General features: G+C 37.4%; 2 protein-coding genes across 2 annotated transcripts in view; one reads left to right on the top strand and one right to left on the bottom strand.

The window, feature by feature from the left end:
* The window catches only part of Flo2 (flotillin-2), a 185,060-nt gene extending 172,271 nt beyond the window's left edge, over window positions 1-12,789 (top strand). Inside the window, exons 2-8 of the mRNA XM_011503511.1 lie at window positions 6,102-6,398; window positions 7,402-7,634; window positions 8,029-8,148; window positions 9,153-9,367; window positions 9,464-9,647; window positions 10,096-10,242; window positions 12,557-12,789. Coding sequence (XP_011501813.1) covers window positions 6,102-6,398; window positions 7,402-7,634; window positions 8,029-8,148; window positions 9,153-9,367; window positions 9,464-9,647; window positions 10,096-10,242; window positions 12,557-12,586 — 1,226 coding nt within the window. The 3' untranslated portion in view covers window positions 12,587-12,789. The remainder of the gene's footprint in view (window positions 1-6,101; window positions 6,399-7,401; window positions 7,635-8,028; window positions 8,149-9,152; window positions 9,368-9,463; window positions 9,648-10,095; window positions 10,243-12,556) is intronic.
* Window positions 12,790-23,265: 10,476 nt separating this feature from the next.
* LOC105365362 (histone-lysine N-methyltransferase trithorax) overlaps window positions 23,266-24,668 on the bottom strand; it is a 35,187-nt gene continuing 33,784 nt past the window's right edge. Inside the window, exon 9 of the mRNA XM_011503503.1 lies at window positions 23,266-24,553. Coding sequence (XP_011501805.1) covers window positions 24,057-24,553 — 497 coding nt within the window. The 3' untranslated portion in view covers window positions 23,266-24,056. The remainder of the gene's footprint in view (window positions 24,554-24,668) is intronic.

The following is a 24,668-nucleotide window of genomic DNA, read 5'->3' as shown; positions in this document are numbered from 1 at the left end:
GTCCCCAATGCGATAGATAGTTCAAGATGATAGTGGCAGCGCCTCCTCGAGCAGGACTAACTTGACGACGCTCCCGAGCACCGCAAACCGATTCCATCGGGAACGCTCGGGTGTTAACGGTCAACCGACGCCGATGCCGAGAATCGCTTATTATCTCCCTCTCGCGCCCTCTCCTCGTGCCCGCGACTCCACGATCTTCCCCCTGCGAGGCTATCCGAATAAGGGCGGCGGTGATGGCGGAGGCGGCGCGGTTAACGAGACCAGCCGCGCTGAAGATCTATCCGCGGCCGTGACCTTGCGCGACGATCGGACTCTCGTGGACGGTGCGCTCGCTTACGGCGGCTCCAGGAGAGGAGGGGGTCAACGGACCGTAAACTCGGGAACGGGTTCCGCCCTCCGACTAACGGTTACTATCCCCTCCCGCTGCTGCCATCGTCGCCGCCCCTCCCCCGGTACCACGGCGCGTGCTCGCCCGTCCTTAGCTCTCTCGCTCTCTCGGACGCGTCGCCGTCTCGTTCGCTCGCTCCTACGTGGTTTTGCGGTCCCCCGAACTTCGTGCCTTCCTTCATGTTGTATAATTCTGTTGCGTCGGGCTCTATGAAATATTTTCGCTATTAATCGATCGACCTATATTTAACGGCTGATTAAAACTGATCGAGTCCGAGCCCCGCCTGGATTATTATGAGGATTATTCGCTCGGCAATCTTTAGATTTAGAGTTTACTCGTTCTTTCTTAAACGAAAAAAATGATTTCTTTTTCTATTCACTCGGGCAGCGCTAATAAATATTGCTTATATACATTGGATTATTTATTGCCCGTACCGAGTTATCCGTAATGCCAATGGTATATACAAAACCAATGACTATCCATTTATTTTATCATAGCGATTATAATCTTCCACCTAGTTTACATTGCATTTACGATAAATGCGATTAAAGACCAAGGTGATTAAAGACCATCCGAATAGTAAAATATAAACAAAAAAGAAAACAAAAAAGAAAAATCAAAAAAAAAAAAAAAAAAAAAAAAAAAAAAAAAAAGATGAGAAAAACTTTTATTAAATATAAAATAATATTTACGCTCTAGTGTAATTTTGCGTCACGATCCATTTATTCTCAATTTCAAAGTTTCATAAACAATTACATTGCTATTTTGTTGTTAGATTTTTCGTTAGATAATTATAAAATACGTAAAATGCCATGAATAATAGAATTACTCAAGAAATTATAAATTATGAAACGTAGATCAATTCAAGATCATCTTCATCGAATGTAGGAAACATAAGAAGCCTCGGTCAATGGCAAAAATTATAACTATTATGATATTATTATTAATACTTTATCCCTGCTTTATTGAAAATATTTATTTATAAACTAATTTACTCTTTGCTTTAATTCGCTTAGAACTTGAAAATTGAATTATAAACTTTGGCTTGTTACGTTATTTTATTGTTTGTTTGTTTGTTCGTTTGTTCGTTTGTTCGTTTGTTCGTTTGTTCGCTCGTTCGCTCGTTCGTTCGTTCGTTTGTTCGTTTGTTGAATTAGCGTTACCTCATAGACATATCATGTAGACATTAATTTAGTGTATAATCGTCGATTATCGCCTATCGCATCTATCACTGTCTAAGCGAATTCGAAATTCGTCTTCTTTGATAGATCTGCTGCGTCTTAATAGCCTTAATAGTAGACTTAATAGCTATTAAATCATTTTAACAAATCATTTAATGACAATCCATAGGCTTAATGCTGCTGCTTAATATTACGCCTGCAGCTTCATTAGTTACGAATTCATGTTTCGTGAGAATGACTTGAACGATAATCGTACGCATGAAATGCCAATATGATAACTAAGAAAAACGTACACTTGGACTTGAAATGTAAATATACTTTACTCTCTCCTCGCGAGTGTAGTAGGACATTTAGCATCGAACGCTCTTGACTTACTTCTTCACCTCCAAGGCAGAATAATAGTTCCATTTTCTAAGAAAGGAGACACACCGATGTACACGCGTATCTTGCGCGCCAAATAAATTGACAACAAAACTTTCAATGCACTTTCTCGCGATAATATGGATTCGCGAAATGGGATTATAAGAATTAAGCAGCGCGGGTAAAATCGTGTTGGGCCGTGAGTCGAGCTCGCGCGAGCCACTCTCGATGCTTCACGAGCATAAACAAACAAGGAGAGAAAATGAACGGCAAAGGAACGAGCAAAGAACGAGCAAAGAACGAGCAAATAAAAGAAAGGATGGAAAGAATGAAGGAAAGATGTGTTTTTCTTTTTTATTCCTTCGAGCAAGAGGCACGGAATCTCCGGCTCGAGCCCGTAATAAGTCACGAATGTCAATGGAGTTTGGTAAAAGCACGATTACATAAAGTTGAGAGACAAAGCAAAATTTTATTGTAATTCTGACCTGTGTGTAGTGAGTCGTCCCTAGGAAGACAATGAAGTCGTCGACGTGACTGCACTGCCAAGCTCCCTCGACGTACCATAGCATCAACTGGTCATCGAATCTCTTTAAAAATCTTCTTCCAAAATTCCTGGGCTTATTAACGAGCCGTAAGCGCTAATTAATAATGAGAAGCCGCGCACGAATCGCAAGATACATCACGTATTCGACTGCGCATAGCGATAATGTTACGATGAGACAAACTTTGTCGGATAAGTTGAGTTAGATAAAAGTGTCGAGTGCGAGTTATCCCGCGGCTAAGACACGATCGACTTACGCTCGCTCGTTTAAATTGGCACAGTAGATAGAGAGAGAAAGCAATGTTAAAATTATTAAAATTATTAAAATTATTAAAATTATCCAAATTATCCAAATTATCCAAATTATCCAAATTACCGTCTCTTTTAGCCTTATCAATAATTGCATTAATCACGAGAATTCGGTATATTGAGAGAGAGAGAGAGAGAGAGAGAGAGAGAGAGAGAGAGAGAGAGAGAGAGTACGCGAACACGTATGATAGTGGGATAAGCGAGGGATTTATTAACATGTATATATCTTCATTAATTGTTGTGGCGATATAATTAACGTAATTCGTTTCTTAAGAAAAATTGCTTATAAGCTTGCAGTCCGCATTGAAATATTATCATAGGACAATGACAATTTTTTTTCCTCTTTTTATTTTGTTATCTTCTTTTCTCATTCTTATTTATTTTTAAATTTATTTATTTATTTATTTTATTTATTTTATTTATTTTATTTATTTTATTTAATATTATATCGGATTCACGAAAGACGTAACGTGGATTATAGCCGTAAGAGAGTATCTCTTGCTACCCGATTGAGCTGTACCACTGTACTTCCTCATTAGCGATACTTTACTGTCAAGTACGTCACACCGACGGCAAACTCGCGAAACGTCCAAAACGTAATCGACGCATGAATTTTGGACAATTTGGACAATCGTAACGTATTGTCGGACGTTCATTTTATTACAATTGCATGGGGTGTGACGAATAATGTTATGGCGCAGTGCCAAATCATTGGCAAAACGTGCACGAAAGCATCGAGCATTTATTTCACTTACTTAATCCTGCCGAGTACGTCGTAGGGGAAAATTTTTTGGCCCCGGACATTTAGCACCACAATTTCCCACCATTTCCTAAATAGTAGAAAATTCTGTAGCTAACAGATCAGAACGTACAACAAACAAGCTGGTGGTGGACCAACTGACATTGTACTTTGCTGAAAAACGACTTTTATTATGCGATGCCGCGATTATTCCCGATAATCGACTAATTATCGTAAGCAATTAACGGAAGAGTATCCATGGATCATGGGATTTGATGGTATAATCGAGCAATGTCGTAAAAGTAAAGCTCGGTTAAGGTGTAAACTCGCCGCTACTCGATAATTCATTAGCGCAATGGTTTAACGAAGGTGAATAGTAAGGTGAAATTGGGTGAAATTGGACAAAATTGGAGAAATGAATTTGTGATAATTGTGCTTGTAAGCATAGAAGCGCGAATGTAGGCGCGGATGATTAAACGAACGTCGTTGTCCATGGTACGTTCGACCTCGATTCCACACTTTCTATCCCTGTATGATGTAACTTTAATTTAGGCAGTCAATTATCGCTTCTGTGCCCCGATGTGCACAATAGAGGATAATTGTGCGAAGAAGGAAGGAAGTGGCGAGTCTCGGTTAGCCAAGCCACGACGACGCTTCCTTCCTAGATGACGAGCGGCAACGCGAGTGCCGAACCTTCTAGACAATTCCCCTCCCCGCGCCACGTCTCTATAAGCGAGATGGGCCGTGATGGTAGGCAAAAGAGAAACAAGGCGCAGGCACGCGAAGATGCCAGCCGACGTTTTTCATCGAGAAATTTCTCCGTGTCGCGAGTCTACGAAATCGTCGAAATCCAATTGAAGTTCCGACTTACTCTTCCCCTTCATTATTATTAGTCATTTTCTTTTCTTGCCTTCTTTGCCTCGTTCATTCTGCCTCGTTTCACCGAGGTGCGCGCAACGCCCGCAGTGAAAACGTAAGTCACACTTGCGGGAGTTTGACCTACTCTCGCGGTGCGCGTACCTGTTGCGCGTCACGTACGCGTCGTCGAGCCTATCGGCGTCCCCTCGTTTTTCATCGAGTGACGAGAAGAAAAATTCGATCATGAGGTAAGCCGGTGGAGATGGGGATGCCCGAATGGTGAGACGCTGTCGTGAGATGTTTTATGATGTTTTATGATGATACGGCGATTGTGCCGGTGTACGGGGCCGGTTTTTGCGCCCGAAATTTCACTTTGAAAGGAGCGCTTGGATGGCGCAAAGGATGGGAAAATTGAATTTTTTCGACCGAGGCACATCGGTGGGATCACCGACCAATGACCGATAAATTATTTTTCATTCTTCGAACCGACATTTTCCCTTCGTCCCGGCAGTACCGCATTTTTAGGGAGAAATTAAGGACACAATACACAATTGGAACATCTTGCAATTATAATAATATGCTGCTACAGCCGTTTCGCTTTCCCCGCGCTATTCGCTATACAGAAGCGAATTCCGATGGGAGATAAACTTGGTGGATTTTAATTGCAATGCAGGAACGCGTTATTTATTCGCGTGATTGAATGGTTGGCCTTTCGAGAGAGAGAGAGAGAGAGAGAGAGAGAGCACGAGTTTATTATCAAATCGTCTTCCATTTCGCAACGAAGAGACGTTCGTTAAGTTGAGATTGTGCTAAATTATGTCGAGCGACACTTGACTCTTGATCAGCACTTTATATAACTCTCGTTTCAGTTTCAATTCCGACTGATCGACCATTTTATATTATCGACCTGATAAATTGCATCGCCGACGGACAATATTACCATAACCGGAGCTCGACAGTTCTTGAATCACTCATTAACGATCGTTTATCCTTAAATTAATATTTTTTTTGTTTTTATTTTTGTTTTTTTTTGTTTTTTTTTTGTTTTTTTTTTTTGTTTTGTTTTTGTTTTGTTCCATATAAACGCACACGCTTATTGTCATATGTCATATTTATAAATAAAATTATTAAGAGAATTAGAAATAAATAGAATTTTCAATATCGTAACGTTCTCTCTTTACTCCGATACCTGCTGTTATGTTTATGAAGCAAATAAAATTTTGCAGTCTTTCGCATCTATACGTCGCTCGTTATAAGACAAAAATTTAATGCTCAATATTTGAGGCACAAAAGTCACCAATCGCTAATCAATATAAGCAATTTAATTCAACTATCAACTACTCGATAATCGCTATTATAAATAAATGTATCAATGGGACGGACGTTCGCGAAAGCTGCATGTCCAATTTATTTAACCTCCATTAGCGTTTGTCTCCTCGTATTATAATTGACGCGATCCTAATACTCAAAAGGGATTTTAAGCGAACATTGTATAAATAAGAGTCCGGGATTGTTCGTTGGACCGTGTGGCTGTGACGTAAGACGAGACAAGGTAGTCAATAACGTTTCCCAAAGTCGTTGAATAAACGAAATAAATGTAGGAGCAGCCAAGGTAGGGACACAATAATTTCTTCGTGCATGAACAGAAAACGATGCCGGCACAAATAAATGTAAACCGACTAAATTACAGACTTGTTTTTTTTTTTTTTGTTTTGTTAATTGCAGGCGGATGCTGCGGCTCTATGAAGAAGCGCACGATCGTCGGTGGCTACGCGTTCACCTGGTGGTTTGTCACGGACGTGCAACGGCTCTCGCTCGAGGTTATGACCCTGAACCCCGTCTGCGAAAGCGTGGAGACTGCCCAGGGGGTGCCGCTCACCGTTACCGGAGTCGCCCAGTGCAAGATCATGAAGGCCGACGAGCTCCTCCACACGGCCAGTGAACAGTTCCTCGGCAAGAACGTACACGAGATCAAGTCTACCATACTCTCCACCCTCGAGGGACATCTTCGGGCTATTCTCGGTTCGTCCCACACAGTCTCTCGCTACGTCCTCTCGGCGACTTTTTTCAGGAACGCTGATTCGTGTGTGATTTTGCCTCGATTGTTTGCCTCAGGCGTCTGGCTGCCGATTTCCCGCCTTTCAATAATTTAATAATTAAGTTGATAGACGCTGGTGTTTAAGGAGTGGAGGCTGGATAAGGGGGGGGGGGGGTGGCTCGATAATTCCTCAGCCCACATTTGAGGATAAAATGCAATTTAATGACTTGCCATATAACCTGACCGGGTAATTTCGTAATTTTGCAACAATAGCTCGTAAAGTACAAATTTTTGAAAAACTTCGAGACATTTAAATGTAGAGGTACGAAAGAATACGGAATGTAATCGAGTATATCGTTCGATTCACCCCGTGTACTTTAACGATCGAATCCGATCGATCATTCGGCTCTTGCTTTCGCAGCTTTTGCTTTATTGCACGGGCAAATCTATCAAAGGTCGAAGATTTTCTCGCAGCGTCATATTCGGCATTTTGAATAAGAAAAATTCTTTCGCAGACGAATACTCGTGTACGCATATGATTTTCAATAAATCAACAATACTTACGATCGATGCGCATGCGGCAATAAAATCTTTACAACGACAATTTTAAATTAGCGGAGAATTTTTAAATAATTTTAACACATTGCGATAAACGATAAATGTCGGTTGATAATATAATAATAATAATAATAAATAATAATAATGACGACGACGGAGACAATGGCAACAATGCGCGACGAATGTTGTTTTTGTCATTTGTAATGACGATGGTATCGGGGCCAGAGCCATTTAACACTTCATGTATGACAAATCAAAAAATCAGTGGATTTTCAAAAATCAGTGTTGAGTGAGAAAGAGGCTTTTCGCTATTCGGTGAGATTGAAAGAAACGTCGATTGGCACGAGGTTACCGTAAAATGATAAACGTCCGAGCGTGCCAATAATAATAAGCGAATAACTGATTATTGCCCCCCCCCCCGCCCTCCAGGCACACTCTCGGTCGAGGAGGTCTACAAGGACAGGGACCAATTCGCTGCCCTGGTACGGGAGGTAGCTGCACCCGATGTCGGTCGCATGGGTATCGAGATCCTCTCGTTCACCATTAAGGACGTATACGACGACGTGCAGTACCTGGCCTCGCTGGGCAAAGCTCAGACGGCCGCCGTGAAGAGGGACGCCGACGTTGGGGTGGCTGAGGCCAACAGGGACGCCGGAATCAGGGTAAATCATTGTTGATTGCTATGAAGTAAAATGTTTCCAATACCTGCTCCTTCGGGATCTTTCTATATGAGCGTCCTTATTTAAAGATTAAGCAGCGATTTCACGTTTCACGCAACGCTTGCACGTCATTTTTGCCCGTAAATCCGGAATTGACTTTTCAACAGCATCCACTCGTCCTCATTTCTCAAATCACTTGCTCTCGGCACGTTTATCCAAGAGAATTTTTTTTGTCATTCGGCTTTTTGTCATTTGGCAAATTGTAATTTATGTATTGGTAAATTGGAAATACCATAATGTATTTTCAGTTTCAGTTTCAGCCATAATTATTGTCAAGAAAGTCCGTTACTTGGTGAAATTCGGAATGATAATTCATTGTTTCTTTCTCGATCGTTAGGAAGCGGAATGCGAGAAGGCAGCGATGGACATCAAATACAATACCGACACGAAAATTGAAGATAACGCCCGATTGTATCAACTTCAAAAGGCAAACTTCGATCAAGAAGTCAACACGGCAGTAAGTTACTTATCGTTATCCAATTACGTTTGAAATGCACTTTGATTTCACTTTCACTCAAGACTTAATTTTTAATAAGACATTTTTATATACGCAGATGAAATCAGTGCGATTGATTGTTTAAAACGTAATAATCGATGGGCGTGCGATATTAATTGGAATACCGAAAGTATTCGGTAATAAATAAGTGGTCGAGTACTATTGTCAAAATTAGAAGTATAAATTTACGCTTTCAATCGTCTCACGTGCTTACAACGTTAAATTATTAACGTCGTCTAATGCACTATTAATTCTGGGAGAAAAGCCAAACTGCGCTATAAGTCGTTTAAGCAATTACTTTAAGATGATCGAGTGATACAATAAGCGATCGTTAAAATTAAATCGCGAGAAGAAAATGGAATTTGGTTACCTACTGAGCTTTCTCTCCGTCGAGTTTTTGAGAAAAACGTTAACATACGTTAACGATTTCATACGATAATATTCTATGGTCTGTAATATTCATCTCATACGATTAACGATTCAAGGTTTGTCAATGGAACCTTATTAAGATACGTCGTCAAGAGTACCGATCTCTTGACAGATATAAACGACTACTAGCCGTTTAGAGTATAATGCAACTCGTCTACCGTAAAAATTACTTTTCACCTTGAGCATTGAACGTTTGAAACAAATCGCGCGGTAATGCGCCAACGGTGTCATAAGCTTCAAAAATCCGCGTTAAGTATTCGTGAATGTTTATTTGGCCATTTTGCCGATAAAATTGTCATCGAAAAGGGCGCCAAAAGTAGCGAATTGCTATGAAAATTCGAACAATGCACGGTCGAAAAAAGACGTCGGACGAAATCCTCCTCTCTCCTCCACCTCCTCTCCTCACCTCTCCCCGCAAACTCAAAACCACATACGCCAAATTGTTCGCGGAAACGTTAAAACAAGGGATAAACGAGGACGGAGATGGCGTGACAGAGGTAAACGACCCTCGGCTCTAAATCTACAATTGCCATTAGAAAGCGGAAGCGCAGCTGGCGTACGAGCTCCAGGCGGCAAAGATCCGCCAGCGAATACGTAACGAGGAGATTCAGATCGACGTAGTCGAGAGACGCAAGCAGATCGAGGTGGAGGAGCAGGAGGTGCGCAGGAAGGAGCACGAGTTACAGAGCACCGTGAGGCTACCGGCCGAGGCCGAGAGCTACAAGATCGGCAAGGTCTCCGAGGGCAAGCGGTGAGCGCGACTAAACGGGAATAATAGGGTGGAAGGGAGGCAAAAGGAGTAAGAAAGGAGCGATGGAATACTGACGAGAGGATGTCTTGCTTTCAGCGTTCAGACGGTCGAGTCCGCCAAGGCCGAGGCCGAGCGGATTAGACTCATTGGCGAGGCGGAGGCTCAGGCGCTTCAAGCGATCGGTATCGCCGAGGCCGAGCGCATGCACATGAAGGCCAATGTTTATAACAAATATGGAGACGCCGCGGTGCTTAATCTCGTGCTCAACGCGATGCCGAAGGTGAGATGCCATATTCCTTAATCGCCTATCAAACATTTGTCCTCGTCGATGGTCATCGTCGCGGAGCGCTCCACAGCCCACTTATCCCTTCACCCGCACTTCGCACTCTCCTCCGCCTAAATATTCATAAATCATCTCCCCTCCTCCAAACTCTCTTTATATCTGCCGATTTCAAATTCTTTCAGACTCTCCACTCCAGTCAACTCCACTCGATTACATTCCATTCGCAACCTGCTGGCTCTAATCACACCCCCCCCCCCCCCACATACACACACACACACACACACACACACACACACACACAGAGAGAGACACGCATACAGACACACTCCCGTCCCGGCCCCTTCCCACACACCGCCTTCTCATTCGTTTACGTCCCGTCAAGCGTTCGGAAGTGGTAACCCTTGATCCAATGTCCCGACCTCACGTGCGATCCTCTCTGTTTCAGATCGCGGCGGAAGTGGCGGCGCCCCTCGCTAGGACCGAGGACATTGTGCTGCTGGGAGGCAGCGATGGGACGAGCGGCGAGATAACGCGCCTCGTCGGCCAGGTGCCCCCGGCCGTTCAGGCGCTCACCGGAGTCGACCTCTCGAAAGTAAGACTGAAGAAAAAGACGCCCGAGCCGGTTAAAAAGTAGACACGCCGACGCCCGGCTTTACTCGCCCAATGGAAAATTTATCGGATAGCCCGAGGACCGTCCACAACCTTCATCGCGTGCCCCCTGTACACGACACATACGCACGCACGCACTCACACGCACACGCACACGCACACGCACACGATACACGATACACGACAGGCGACAAACAACCCAACGGCGTGCGCAAGCACGCATACATGCACGTACCGTATGTGCGAGCACGTGTATTTTTATAGTTGCGTCCAGTTGGAAATAATGCGTTTTGAACTTGGTCGAGCAGAGGACGGAGGACGGGAAGTTGGACGATCGGCGAACACGTCGACCTGATCAACGCCCTAATTACGTCGTAGCTTTATTACCTAGAGACAATTGTGCTTATGGAATCCTCTGTACCGCATCTTACGTTCGCAGCCCACTGCTGGTACTTGGATGGATTAACGCTGTTACGGAAATAGAGTTCTCTTCTTCGTTAAAAGCCGTATATTGATACGTGGACCGATGGACTATAAATTACATCACGAATACCATTCTGTTGCACATTCCTCCCGTAGGATGAGTTTCGTCGTTAGAATAAAAATTATGTATTTACAATGTTATATAGGTCTTTTGATTTTGTAGGGATTTTCGTATTATAGGGTCGGTCCAATTTTCTCAAATTAATTACTAAATGCAATGGCTTTATATATTCATGCCTTTATTTACCCGTGAAGTCATCAATTCTACATTATTCAGAGTTAATTTGGCATACATCAAATGAATAATCGAGAATATTTGAAAATTCATACGACTATATGATTTGAGTATACGGTAAATTTTATGGAAGATCCTATATTATCATATAATGTACAAAAAAAAAAAAAAAAAAAAAAAAAAAAAAAAACATTACATTTAGCAGATAATTTTATTCTATTAAAATGTAGTGCTTGATAATGTAGACCTTCGTTGTCAATTAAGTAGATTTAAATTACTTTGATTAGCATAGATGTGCAATTTGATGTTTATTATTAGTATGTCAATATTAAATTAAGTAAATATTTATTTCCAACTGCGTATGGCAATTTATTATTTTTAATCATGTCGATACTTTTACTAATACGCACGTACATGACTGTAGACTTTTTTTTTTTTTTTTTTTTTTTTGTTTTTATTTATATTTGTTTTGCACTAATATTGTTACCAAATTACCATAAAAGGATATTTTTTAAGAAAACACGCGATCTTTAAACTGTGAAAAAAGTAACCATAACTAATATTATAGATTATAATATTATTTTTAATAAAATATAAAATAATAGGAATTAGTATAAATAATAGCAATAATTGCATTTATATTTGTATTTGTATTTTAATAATTAACGTAATCATCTAAATACTATTACTGTATCACTTGTCATTGATAAATATTTTCTTATCTACACGTTAGATTAAGATTTGAAAATCGTAAGTCCATTATTGAAATACATCTTTTTTTAATTTCATTAAAAAGACAGAGAGAGAGAGAGAGAGAGAGAGAGAGAGAGAGATGTGCATAAATTGAAACCACGTTTCCTTAAATATTACTCTTCTCATTAAGCCTCCTATCTATTTTCTCCGCAAACTGGATTTTCTAAAAAAATTCCGTGTCAGTCGATTTCTCTACAAAATTCATATTATTCTTTATGAAAATCTTATTTACAAATTAATTTTTTGTTTATTAAAACGAATTTATCACACATTGCTCTGAATTGTAATATTTATATTTTGTTAATTGTACGATGCTTTTAAGGCATAAGTTTTTATTTTATATTAAATTCCAATTGTATTTTATTAGGCCTTTAATTTTTCCATTGAAAAATAAAATAATTGCTCAATGAATCGAATGTCGTCCTTGAATACGTAACTCTCGCAACATTAAGACAGGAAAATACGAAACATTTTTCAATATGACGGAAAAGTTTAACTTCGGATAACCCATTAAAGACTTCAAAATAAGCTCTCAGCGTGAAACTTGTGCTCTTACCCAATATCTTAATAATTTACACTCATTATATTACTATAGGACAGAAAAATTTTAAACTCAACCTCGTGCACGCTCTCTCTCTCTCTCTCTCACTCTCTCTCACTCTCTCTCACTCTCTCTCTCTCTCTCTCTCTCTCTCTCACTCTCTATCTCTCTCACTCATTCACTCACTCATTCGCTCACTCACTCACTCACTCACTCACTCATTCTCTGACCATCTCTTTTCTTGAAAAGTAGAGAACAAATTCTTAAATACGTCAATGTTTGTAGGTGCTTGGAAAGATTCCGGGTGCCAAGTAATTACAACGATAGCACGGCAAATGACGGCAGCGACGACAAAACCTACTACTGACGAGGCGTCGAATTGGGGGAGAGAGACTGCGGCTGACTATTTAAACGACTTATACGGACTAAATCTCATTTCTTCTTTTTATTATGTCTCCTTTTCAATTTCACCATTCCCACTCTTCTCCTATCACGCACTATCTCTCGCGTCTTCTCACTCTCTCACTCTCTCTCTCTCTCTCTCTCTCTCTTTCACACACACTCTCTCTCTCTCTCTCTCTCTCTCTCTATCTCTATCTATCTATCTCTATCTCTATCTCTATCTCTATCTATCTTCGTTTCTATACTACTTATCTTACTCTTTCGATTAATTGCGCATTTTACAAAGTTACTACACCAAATAATAAAATCAAAGTCCAGTTGTATTGTTTATTACCTTAATGCAAAAGTTGGAGACTTTTTAATAAAAAGTCACGTACAAGTCCGCTTAGTTCATTGTGTCTCTTCTTTCACCTAAAATAACGATGGAAGGACATATGAGATAAAATTGAAGGGAAGGAATATAATTTTGATGATCAAAATCGAGTATTATATTGTATGCAATACGAAATTAATTTGAAAAATTAACAAATTCATTATACAGCCATTCGATGTTTACTAATACTCATTTTGATTCTCAATGCCTTGAATGGACAAGAATATTAGATTTAATTATACGCGCACCCGTCCAACTCCTTCTTTCTAATTAAACGAAAATACAAAAAAGAAAGAAAGAAAATGAAAGAACTGCACCCAATAACCTACTACTACAAAATGTACATCTTTGTCAGTGGCTGAACCTCCCTTTCGCCTCTCTTTCTCTGTAAATGTCAGATAATTGTAAACAGTGAATGAGCAGATTTGTAAATTGACTGTTATTAAAGAAAAATTTAAATCACCATTGCGAAATTAACATAAGAATTTTCACTTTATCCCTTCAAACATCACTTGAAATTAATCTATTCTTGACAATGGATTTGTATTATATCAAATACGTCGAAATGTTCCATTTCATTGTTTTTTCAATTGCCATATCATCAACATCGGATTTGGTAATAACATTATTAATATAATTCTTCGCTTTAATAATAATTCGTTCTTCTGTAAAATTGTTCGCTAAAAATAAATTATAAAGGTCAAAACAAAAAAAAAAAAAAAACAAAAAACAAACAAACAAAATTTCCTAATATAATTAAATGATGGCATTCGTATTAAATGAGTCAGAAAGTTACTCGATGGGAAATTAATTCGAATACGATAATTAATTTTTCTCTGTAAAGATCGACATGACTCGTGTTAATTTAATTTCATACAATTAAATATCTGCTTTTATAATTAATAATTCATTTCCCATACAACTTCGGCATTAATGATATTATCTAAATAAAAAACGTTAAATTATGATGAAAAAAAAAAAAAAACAAATACATTCGATTACGATCCTTCAGCTCTATCTGTGTATTGTCCGAGTAGAAATATATTTACCTACATATTGCCTTTATAGTAAATAATTGAATATTATTATTCATCGTATTGACCGGATGATGCCATAGAAATTAAAATAATAATAAAATAAGAGCATCGACATTATTAAATCTCATTATGATCGAAGACCAAGTTTTTGTATTTTTTTTTGCCATTCCAAAAGCGTAATTTCGTCGAAACTGTGATTGAATTGTGAAAATCATAGAATGTTGGAAGATGTAAATATGAATGTATAATTACAATTAATTAATTATTCATGTTTATTATCTACTAATACTTAAAATTCTTGTCATTTTTTTTTTTTTTTTTTTTTTTATTACTTTGGTACAGGACGGAGTATGGTATTAATAATAATAAATAAAGAATTTTATAGGCATAATAATTGCTAATTTACACAATCCATAATAACAGCTAATGGTTTATGTTTAAGATAAATCGTATTTACAATTTACAATTTATAATTTACAATATACTGTTTAACTTACTTTAATAAGGCATTCGAGTCAACTACAAATCAATTAAATTGTAATAATCCTATGAAAAAGAAAAAAAAAAAAAAAAAAAAAAGAAGAAAAAAAAAAAATAAATAAAACCACACATTCATCAATGTCGAATCATATTTATACTTTAGAATAAATACAATTAGGATTCATATAATTGTTTTCTGTAAAAAATTAAAAAATGAAAGAAAAATATTAATATTATTCTAAGACTACTGATTGTATGCATTCATTATCTGTATTTGTTTATATGTATTATCTACTGTACTTCTTATTTTTATTGTTTATGTTCTATCGTAAATTTCAATTATATAATCATTCTTAATAAATATTTATAACGTAATTGTATCATCTTTTTTGCATTTGTAATAATTGTTAGGGATATTAAGTTTTATATTTCCACCGCGATGATTTCCTCAAGCATTTAATAATTTCATTGCAATTATTCGAACTATAAATCGTACGAAATCATAAAAATAAAAAATAAGAAATAAAAAATACATCTAATAATAGGAATACAATATTAAAGATAATTAACAAATTTCGAATATATTGAAAATAAAATGGATACACTTGAATACTTGAGGACGAAGAAAGGAATAATAGCGTGAAGCGTGACTTTCGTCTTTGTAACGAACTTTATGAAAATAATTTTGCAAAATCATTTTAAAAATTTCAGCACTTGACGTAAAAATATAATAAATTTTTGCAATTTACTTTATTTAAAATCGTTAAACTAAATCAGTGAAATGAATTTTATAAATTTTACAGACCTGGAGCAATGAAGTTAAATTGAATTGTTAAATTGAATTGAAACAAAGTAAATATACATAGTTGATTAATCTACTATTTTTACAATTATTTTCAAAAGCGAACAAAATTTATCGACTATAAGTGACGGAGAAAGTGTATCTATTACATACATGCGATTTATAATTGTAAAAATTAAAGAAATGTCGATCCAATGGATTTCATTGTAATGTAAATGAACTTGCGTCTTACATAAATTTATAAGTGAAAATATGAAAATATGCATGCACGAAACATGGAATACACAAACAACCATACACACACACGCTCATCCTATATGCATACGTAAGTACACACACACGCTCATCCTATATGCATACGTAAGTACACACACACGCTCATCCTATATGCATACGTAAGTACACACACACGCTCATCCTATATGCATACGTAAGTACACACACACGCTCATCCTATATGCATACGTAAGTACACACACACGCTCATCCTATATGCATACGTAAGTACACACACACGCTCATCCTATATGCATACGTAAGTACACACACACGCTCATCCTATATGCATACGTAAGTACACACACACGCTCATCCTATATGCATACGTAAGTACACACACACGCTCATCCTATATGCATACGTAAGTACACACACACGCTCATCCTATATGCATACGTAAGTACACACACACGCTCATCCTATATGCATACGTAAGTACACACACACGCTCATCCTATATGCATACGTAAGTACACACACACGCTCATCCTATATGCATACGTAAGTACACACACACGCTCATCCTATATGCATACGTAAGTACACACACACGCTCATCCTATATGCATACGTAAGTACACACACACGCTCATCCTATATGCATACGTAAGTACACACACACACACACACGCACACAAGCACACAGAGAGAGAGAGAGAGAGAGAGAGAGAGAGAAACAATATGTATTATTTCTGTATCAAAGTAGAGATTACACGGGCATTTATACTGCTTGTGTTCCCGCAGCGTGAAAGTTATGCACTATTATTATATTACTTATTTTCACTTGGCAATCTATTTTATACTCTTGTAAATAAATATGACCAGATTCGTTCTAATGTGCATGGGGAAAAAGCAAGGTACGAAACATTATGTTGTTATACGTATTACAATATGTATGAAAACCTATTACCGATTTAGTATTTATGATTAAAAATTGAAATTAAATATTTGACTTTGAGAATATACTATATATAATGCTGATATTTGCAATTTTGCAAATTTTAACGAACGCTTCATCATCGCAATAGTTACACATGTTTACATTTCAAGTAATCTCTCTCTTTTTTTTTTTTATTCTTCGTGATATAAATATTATGATCTATCTTCTCTTTTCTTTTATTTGCATATATACATATGGAACAATTTCATAAATGTACGTTCAAATATGAATTATTTAGAACAGATTTCATTTTAAAAATATTGTTTAAAAAATACGGAATTATGCCAGTAGTTTGTGCCAATGCATAATTATTTATGTGCGTTCTCGAATTTATAATGTGTGTTGGAAAATCTGTTACGTATCCAAAATAACGTATGGTTAAATGTTCATGAATAATTCACGATAGCCGTATAACAAAGATTTTCAAAAACCAATTTCCAAAGACCAATGCGTGTTCTGAAATTTCAAAATTTACTTAGCCAATTTATTATGCCGTTCTCCAATGAAACGCATATAAAAAGTGTAACTATTAAAAAAAAAAAAAAAAAAAAAAATTATTGTTTTAAGGCAAGGTACGTTTGTATATATCCTTGCTATAAATATTATAATATTCTCAACGATGAACAATTTGATAACGATATAGATAAACAAGAAAGTTCGAAAGTTTAAGAGATGTATGAAAGATGCACCACTCGAATAAAAACTGTACTTTGCATAAATAATGTACGTATATTACTCATGCGAAAATTCAAGTATTTGGTAATCATTTAAGTGATCGGCTTTTATTTCAAATTTCTCATTATTCTTCGACTCTGTTATAACGCACGACACATACTCTGCTCATTCTCAAAATGGCTACATAAATTAAAACATTTTCATCTATTTCAAATAATTACTCAATACTTGAAGAGTTTCAGCAAACTTTTAGCAAAATACGTATCATTTAAAATCTCCAAAGCTTACTTATTTCGATCGATTACACTTATTACATTTATCGAATGCGTATTTAGCTATACAAAAAAAAAAAAAAAAGAAAAAAAAAAATTTCTAAAGAGTATCTAATTTACAAATGCCAAAAAAAAAAAAAATAAAATATATACCATCCGAAAATATTTTAAAAGTCGTGTGAACAAATAATGCTTTCACGAAATTGTTAGATGACATTAAAAAAAAAAAAAATACTATCCGTGTCCTAACTCTAATCTACTATTGAAAGTCCGTGGATATACATGATTCTGAACTAGTGCATATTTTTAATAAATGGAGCTTCGAATTATTAAAAAGAATTATGTTTTATTCAATCCTTACCATTATTTATCGTTGTATTTGTCAAATTTTCAATAATTTCGCTGCTATTTGAAGTAAAACCGACGTTATTCCATAATCCTTATATTCCTTGAAGAACTCAATATTAACTTACAAAATTCATTGTCAATAATGAATTTAAAAAAAAAAGGGGATACTATTATAAATTAAAATAAATAGCCTCATATTGCAAACTTCCTATATAGATAAAATTTATTTACATTAGTCAAATTATCTGAAATATTTAAGAACAATGGAAACATACGTAGTACATGAATATCTCATATATTGCTAAGGGAGCTTTAAATTTAATAATATCGTGTCACAAACAATAATCAATTTGAAATAATTTATAACTAATTAGAATTTTATTAATAAATTGGAAAAAGTAATAGAATGAAAATAAGATTTTTCACTATAATTAAACCGATTGAATAAAAAAAAAAAAAAGTCTATAAATAATGTGAGTGGAACGTAAATTAAAATTATGCATACAAAGCATGTTTTTTTCTTTTTCTATTTTTTTTTTCTTGCAACTAATAATCAAGGGAAAAAAATACAAAATTTATTGACGCTCAATAACATTTATTCTCCTTACAACATTCGCTCCATAAGTGCGTTATACAAACGTTTGTCACGCGGGATATACAACGCTAGCGTGGTAAAAATCTGGGCGCGATTTCGTTTTATCTTTTTCTCCATTACTCCTCGCAGTCCTTCGACTTTTTCGCATATTTATTATAATGTATGTGTACATGTGAGTATGCATGTGTCTACTTATGTATTTACTTATGTGAGCGTATGTATGTACGCGCGCGCCTGTGTGTCTGTACGCATGCATGCACGTGCCTATAGATAGATAGATACACGTTTGTACATACATACATGTACGCATATATACATATACACACATTGTCGCACGCACGCACGCACGCACGCACACACATACGCGCGCACAATATACATACATACATACATACATATATATATATATATATATACGCGCGAGCGCGTGTGTGAGTGTTTGTGCACGTATGCGTTTCAATATATATATATATATATATATATATATATATATATATTTGCATAACACATGTGTATATATTTATATCCCCATGATTGCATTTTGTTTTGTATACTATTTACAATTAGGTAATCGCAATTCTTCAAGGTATGTGCCTTTTTTTTTTTTTTTTATTAATAATCAGCAGCGGTCGCCTACACTGGAAATAGCTCTCGTAAATCTCCCTTACGCGCTATGATGCTAATTAATTATATTAATTACTTATATCACATTGTTCGTGTACACATTTCCTTCATCGTGTTGCAATTATTGATTAATTTTTTTTTTACTTATTACGCCATCGCTTTTTCATAACATCTATCTCGCTTTATTTACAACAATGTTTGTATCTCTCTATCTGTTTTTTTGCTTAATTTTTTTCGCATTTGACAATCTCTTCTCGCTGGATTTCGCTCTCACTCAGTCGTTCAATTTGTATTACATTTGCTTCGCCAGCCTCGACTCAGCCCCCCCCCCCAAAACCCATCAAACTTATCACCCGATCACTCTGTCCTCCTTTTTCGCATTTTCACTCGCATACAGCGTCTTGTACAATCGTTCACATTTTACAACTTCAATCATCCACTCTATGATCTATCAGTCCCCAAAATTCTCCTCCTCGGCTTTTATTATTATGCTTCGTCTTCCTAAGTTTCTTTTCGATAAGTAGACTACTCGCTACGACTCGAGCCAAACATCAAATCGACACATCGATTGAGACAAAGTTGAAGGATTAGATTAGTGTAAAAGGGACACAAATTCTCTTCTACTTGCGAAGAAAAGCTTCGTATCGTTTTCCCGTTTATTCTCGATTGATATTTATTTATAAAATTGTATTTTCATCTGGTTAATTACTTCTCGTAGGTGTCAAACTTCGATTTACATAGTGCATATATGTAATTTTTTATTTTGCACAGAAAAAACATTATATATATATATATATATATATATATTGTATAATATAATAGTGGCTGAATCATAAGTAGAACTTTCGATGTTAAAAAGAAATTGACTGACTGCATGCGCCTGGCGTGTATGAACGTGCATACAATTTCATAATACTAACTTGCGAAAAGTGACAGCATACGTCACAAACCGTTGGCGACGCATTCACATTAACAAAAGTAGATGTTTCTACCAGAGTCCGTGTGCCCCCCCCCCTCCTATCAGGCTGTATATACGTGTGTGTGTCTGTGTGTGCCGATGTATATTTTAAGTGTTGTGTGTCTGTATATATATATATATATATATATATATATATATATATATGCATATGTAAAAGAAAAATATAACGGGATATATTCACCCGTTACCGTCCCGTCTATTTCTCTCGTATTTTCTACTTTTTGATTATATTTAATGATCGATTGTCGAGACATCGAGTTTTTATTTTTTTTTTATCTGAAAAAAGTATAAAAGCATTGATTTACAACTCGAGTCAGGACGGCTGAGCCAAATTTTTTTCTTTTTTTCCTCATTTATTCCTAAATTATAAGATCTTCTAGTTTCACGGAATAATAATAATGCTGATATTAATAGCAATAAAACTTTGGGGATATAATGATAAAAAATGTGTCCTGGTTAGAAAGTGTTATTAAAAGAAATAGAAATATTAATAATAACGCATAAGCAATTTTCTTTAAAATATAAAGAACAGTATTAATGGATAATTAAAATGAAATCATTACACCGAGTAAGATAATTTGCAATAATCGATAAATTTATTTCAACTATTCGGTTCAAAAATTAAGAATATTTTGAAGAATATCTCTGTGATTGAGTATACTAGTACGGAAGTTAGGATTCCTCGTCTCCATCGCTCATTTTTATTTCGCTCCTTCTAACACACACATTCCAGCGTACAAAATACTGCCTTCCAACATGGATAGTAAGTGTCGGAAAAAAAAAAAAAAAAAAAAAATAAAAAAAATAAAAATAAAAATAGCTATAACGACGATAACTAATCACTTATTTTGATATCGGACTTATGTTAAGATTAACATTCTCGGGTACGAGCAGAAATATCGTTAGAACACGAGCCACCAGCTGTGGGTGCTTTCTAATAATATCCTGCTCAGCTTCAAGTTTTTTTTTGTTTTTTTGTTTTGTTTGTTTGTTTGTTTAACTTAGGATAGGAAAAGTTGGGAAAAAATGGTCAATCTCGAAGTGATGGTATTATTAACTCGATTCGATAATTCTCGATAAATTGTCGGAATCAGTGAATTAGTGGAAAAGCTCGAGCCCAATGAAAAACTCGTGGTTAAGCGATTGAGTCGACACATACTACAGCCACACATTTATTAGCAATGGAATAGACCGAGGTATCGTAGTATTCAACTCAAGCACAACGCAATATTCAATGATTATATTTTAATATTCGCGCAACTTTCGGATAGGATCGGTGCATTATTTAAATATCGCGTCTATTATTTGGAATAATTACTTGGACTAAAATGTCGATAAATATGTACCGTAGTTAGATTTAGCGATATAAGATTACTTTTTAAGCAATTTTGTTTAATGAAAAAGATGAAGGTAAATGTATATTATTCAAGTTTACATGTTAAAAGTAGTGTAGTTTTAAATCAGCAGAACATTATTGTTCCTGAACTTTGCAATAAAGAAAATTAAAAATAAACTTTCTAGCCAGGAGATACCCGACGAAAAGTTCTTCTCTAACGTCTTATGTTTAGCAGTGCACAATTCAAGATTTGAATAAATCGTTTTGGTAATTAATATTTTATGTTTATATTGAAATATAATAAACCATGGACAATTGAAATTATCCGATCGATTGTTTTGATCCTTGAGCGCTGGTCAAATATCGAATGTTGTCTACTATACACAACGAACACATGCAAAAAATTATTTTCTCCCCGCTTCATCATCCATGTCTTTCCTGCGATTTCTCACTCCCCCCCCCCTCTGTTTTACTTCGCTTTATTTCGCTTAATTTCGCTTTATTTCACTTTAATTCGCTTCCTTTCAACAAGTATATTATGTATATATCGATCAAAGCAGTCCTTTCGATAATAAACAAGATATGTATTTATTTTTCATTTCATTCGTAACCGTAAACGTAAACGCAAGCCAGCATCATCATCATCATCATCATCATCATCATCAGCAGCAGCAGCAGCAGCAACAGCAACAGCAGCAGCAGCAGCGGTAGTAGTAGCAGCACTCGGAGAGATATCCTCTTGTGGCAAAATTTATCCTGCCAAACAAGAAAGCGCAGCTACATCATTTTCTCACAATGCCATGATGTCTGTATACAAGGATAAAAATCTTTATACGAATGATTTACCACAGCTTTATTGAAATTGTCTATTATGTAGTTGATCGAAAAATTACACTACCATTGATCAATGATTAAAATAAAACTCTAGCTTACGAACTTAAATCGACACCTTATACGCATTGCAGTGAAATTGATATATCAGCCGTTAAAAACACGATCCTCTTACGTAAAATAAATATCCGCCAACAATAGACTATTAAGAAAATTAAGTCCTTGTAAAACTACGACGTATGCCTGATTTGCTACAAGAGGATATTCTTTAACGGTATCAATGAAAATGGAGCAAATAATAATGACTTAACGAGTCAAGTGATTAACTTTGAGCGTTTAATGATTTTCCATCGATTGTAAAGGGACGTGTACTCGTGAGGAAAAATCCTTTTCCAAACGAAATTACCATCCCGTTAATATTGTGTCGAGTTTCGTTTAAGACGCAAGTGCTTGCATCAGGCTGACCTGGATCGTAGCGCGAGGCTACTGAAATTGCTTGAAGAAAATTGGAACTTCCTTGATAGGCCACGATCCTGTCGGACCAAATGATCCAAAACGAATCCCGCGGAATAGGACACCGAGCAAATACAACCATGACGCGCCATCTTTTTAAAGCCAAGCAGAGGGATCATCGAAAATTCCAATCATCATTATACTCGATCGAACCAAATAACGCAGGACTTATGCCATAATAAGGATTCTACCTCTTCTTTTTTTTTTGTTTTTTTTTTTTTTGTCTTTTTCCTTTTGTTTTTATTTTTGTATTTGTTTGTTAAGTCGTATGAACGGACGTATCATGATTTAAAGTCGGCCGATTAGCGGATGAGTGGGCAACTACCAATTACAATGTTCCAGCACCACTACGCATCATTACGCTTAATGCAGCAACAAATGATATTACGTCAGGCAATGATGCAGGCGGCAGTTTTGTGGCAGTCACCGCTACAAAAAAAAAAAGAAAAAAGCAAGGCTTTGTAACGCCGAGGACAACAAGGCGGCGACCAATCATCATAATATTAGCGTTAATTGCCGCAAGTCTTTCAGCCACGCGATGTAACTTTTACATCAAATTTATATTATAGGATGCGTGACAATGGAGACTATACCATACCCGTTAAGGGTATAAATCTGCTCCAAGCGTCCCCTCAAGGTTCCCCATTAAGGGCCATGGGAAAGTAGTATCGAGCCAAAATCGCGACACAGTTACGAGTGTTGCAACTGTTACCACGAATGGCGAACGCGTTCTTCATGCAGGCGTATTCGTGCTGCAGACATATAAAATATTTCCTCTTTCGAGTGCAAAGAGGAGGGAAGGAGATGCCTATGTGGGATTTCGTATTGACATTGTCAAAGTCAGCTGTGATGGATATATCAACTGCGACGAGGAGATCGCTCCTCCAAGTGCCAAAGCACGGTCACTCGATGCCGCTGGAGCTGGTTCAGGTTTATTACGATGCATTCACGAAGGATAAAGTGGCGAAGCGCGTAAGGTTGCGCCAGGACATTTGACAGGCACAACAAGCTAATGTAACCCATTATTCCTCGATAAATAGAAACTCGGAATACAACTGTTTCGACGCTCAAGGGCTTGGGCCACTGTTTTATTCACACCTGGTAAGGGAATCGCCGCCGTGGGGCGCGCGTCCTGACGACGGGCAATGTCTACACGGCTCTCGCGATCACGCTCCTGCTAGTGCCATGCCCGAGGAGTTGGCCCGCGCCAGTCGCATTCGCCACTACGAGCGTTCGGCTAATCTTGGTGGCTCGGCTGCCCTTGTCTCAGACGGACCCGAGCGGCTGAGCGCCCGCCTGTCAGACCGCCGATTGAGAACCCGTGGACGCGTTCCCAGGGCCAGTCTGCTGCTGCTGCGACTGCTGCTGGTGATTGCTGCTGACGACGACCACGGGCTTCACCAGACTGTTGAGGTACTGAGCGTTGACCGTCAGCGGCAAGTGGCCCTGGCCGACGGATTTCAGCAGGGGCGTGCCGATCATCTTGCCGGTAAGGGAGCTCGGCGCGAGGATCACCTGGTTACTGCCTTGAGAGACGACCGTCATTGGGGCGACGATGGGCGTGAGGCCGGCGAGCGGCTGGTGGCCCGAAGCCACGAGATGACAACCCGAGGCCAGAGCTTCGTGATGATGGTGATGATGCTGCTGCTGTTGCTGATGTCCGCTCGACGTCGACACGTGTCCGCCGTTGCTACCGGTTTGGTGGTGCTGCTGTTGGACAATACTCGTGTTTGGCGTCGTCGGCGTTGCCTTGTTGTTCGTTTGGAGGGAGACATTCGCATGACTCAGGGTTAAGCCTGAAAAAAGGATTACATTTAGAATTTAAATTGAAGATTCCTGCAACGACTATTATGCTCGTACTCGTATTTGTTTTTATTTATTTTTATCTCTCTCTCTCTCTCTCTCCCTCTC

The sequence above is a fragment of the Ceratosolen solmsi genome, unplaced genomic scaffold (assembly GCF_000503995.2).
Source record: "Ceratosolen solmsi marchali unplaced genomic scaffold, CerSol_1.0 scaffold33, whole genome shotgun sequence".
NCBI lineage: Eukaryota > Metazoa > Arthropoda > Insecta > Hymenoptera > Agaonidae > Ceratosolen > Ceratosolen solmsi.
Note: the sequence above shows the minus strand (reverse complement) of the source record. Positions and strands in the feature narration are given on the sequence as shown.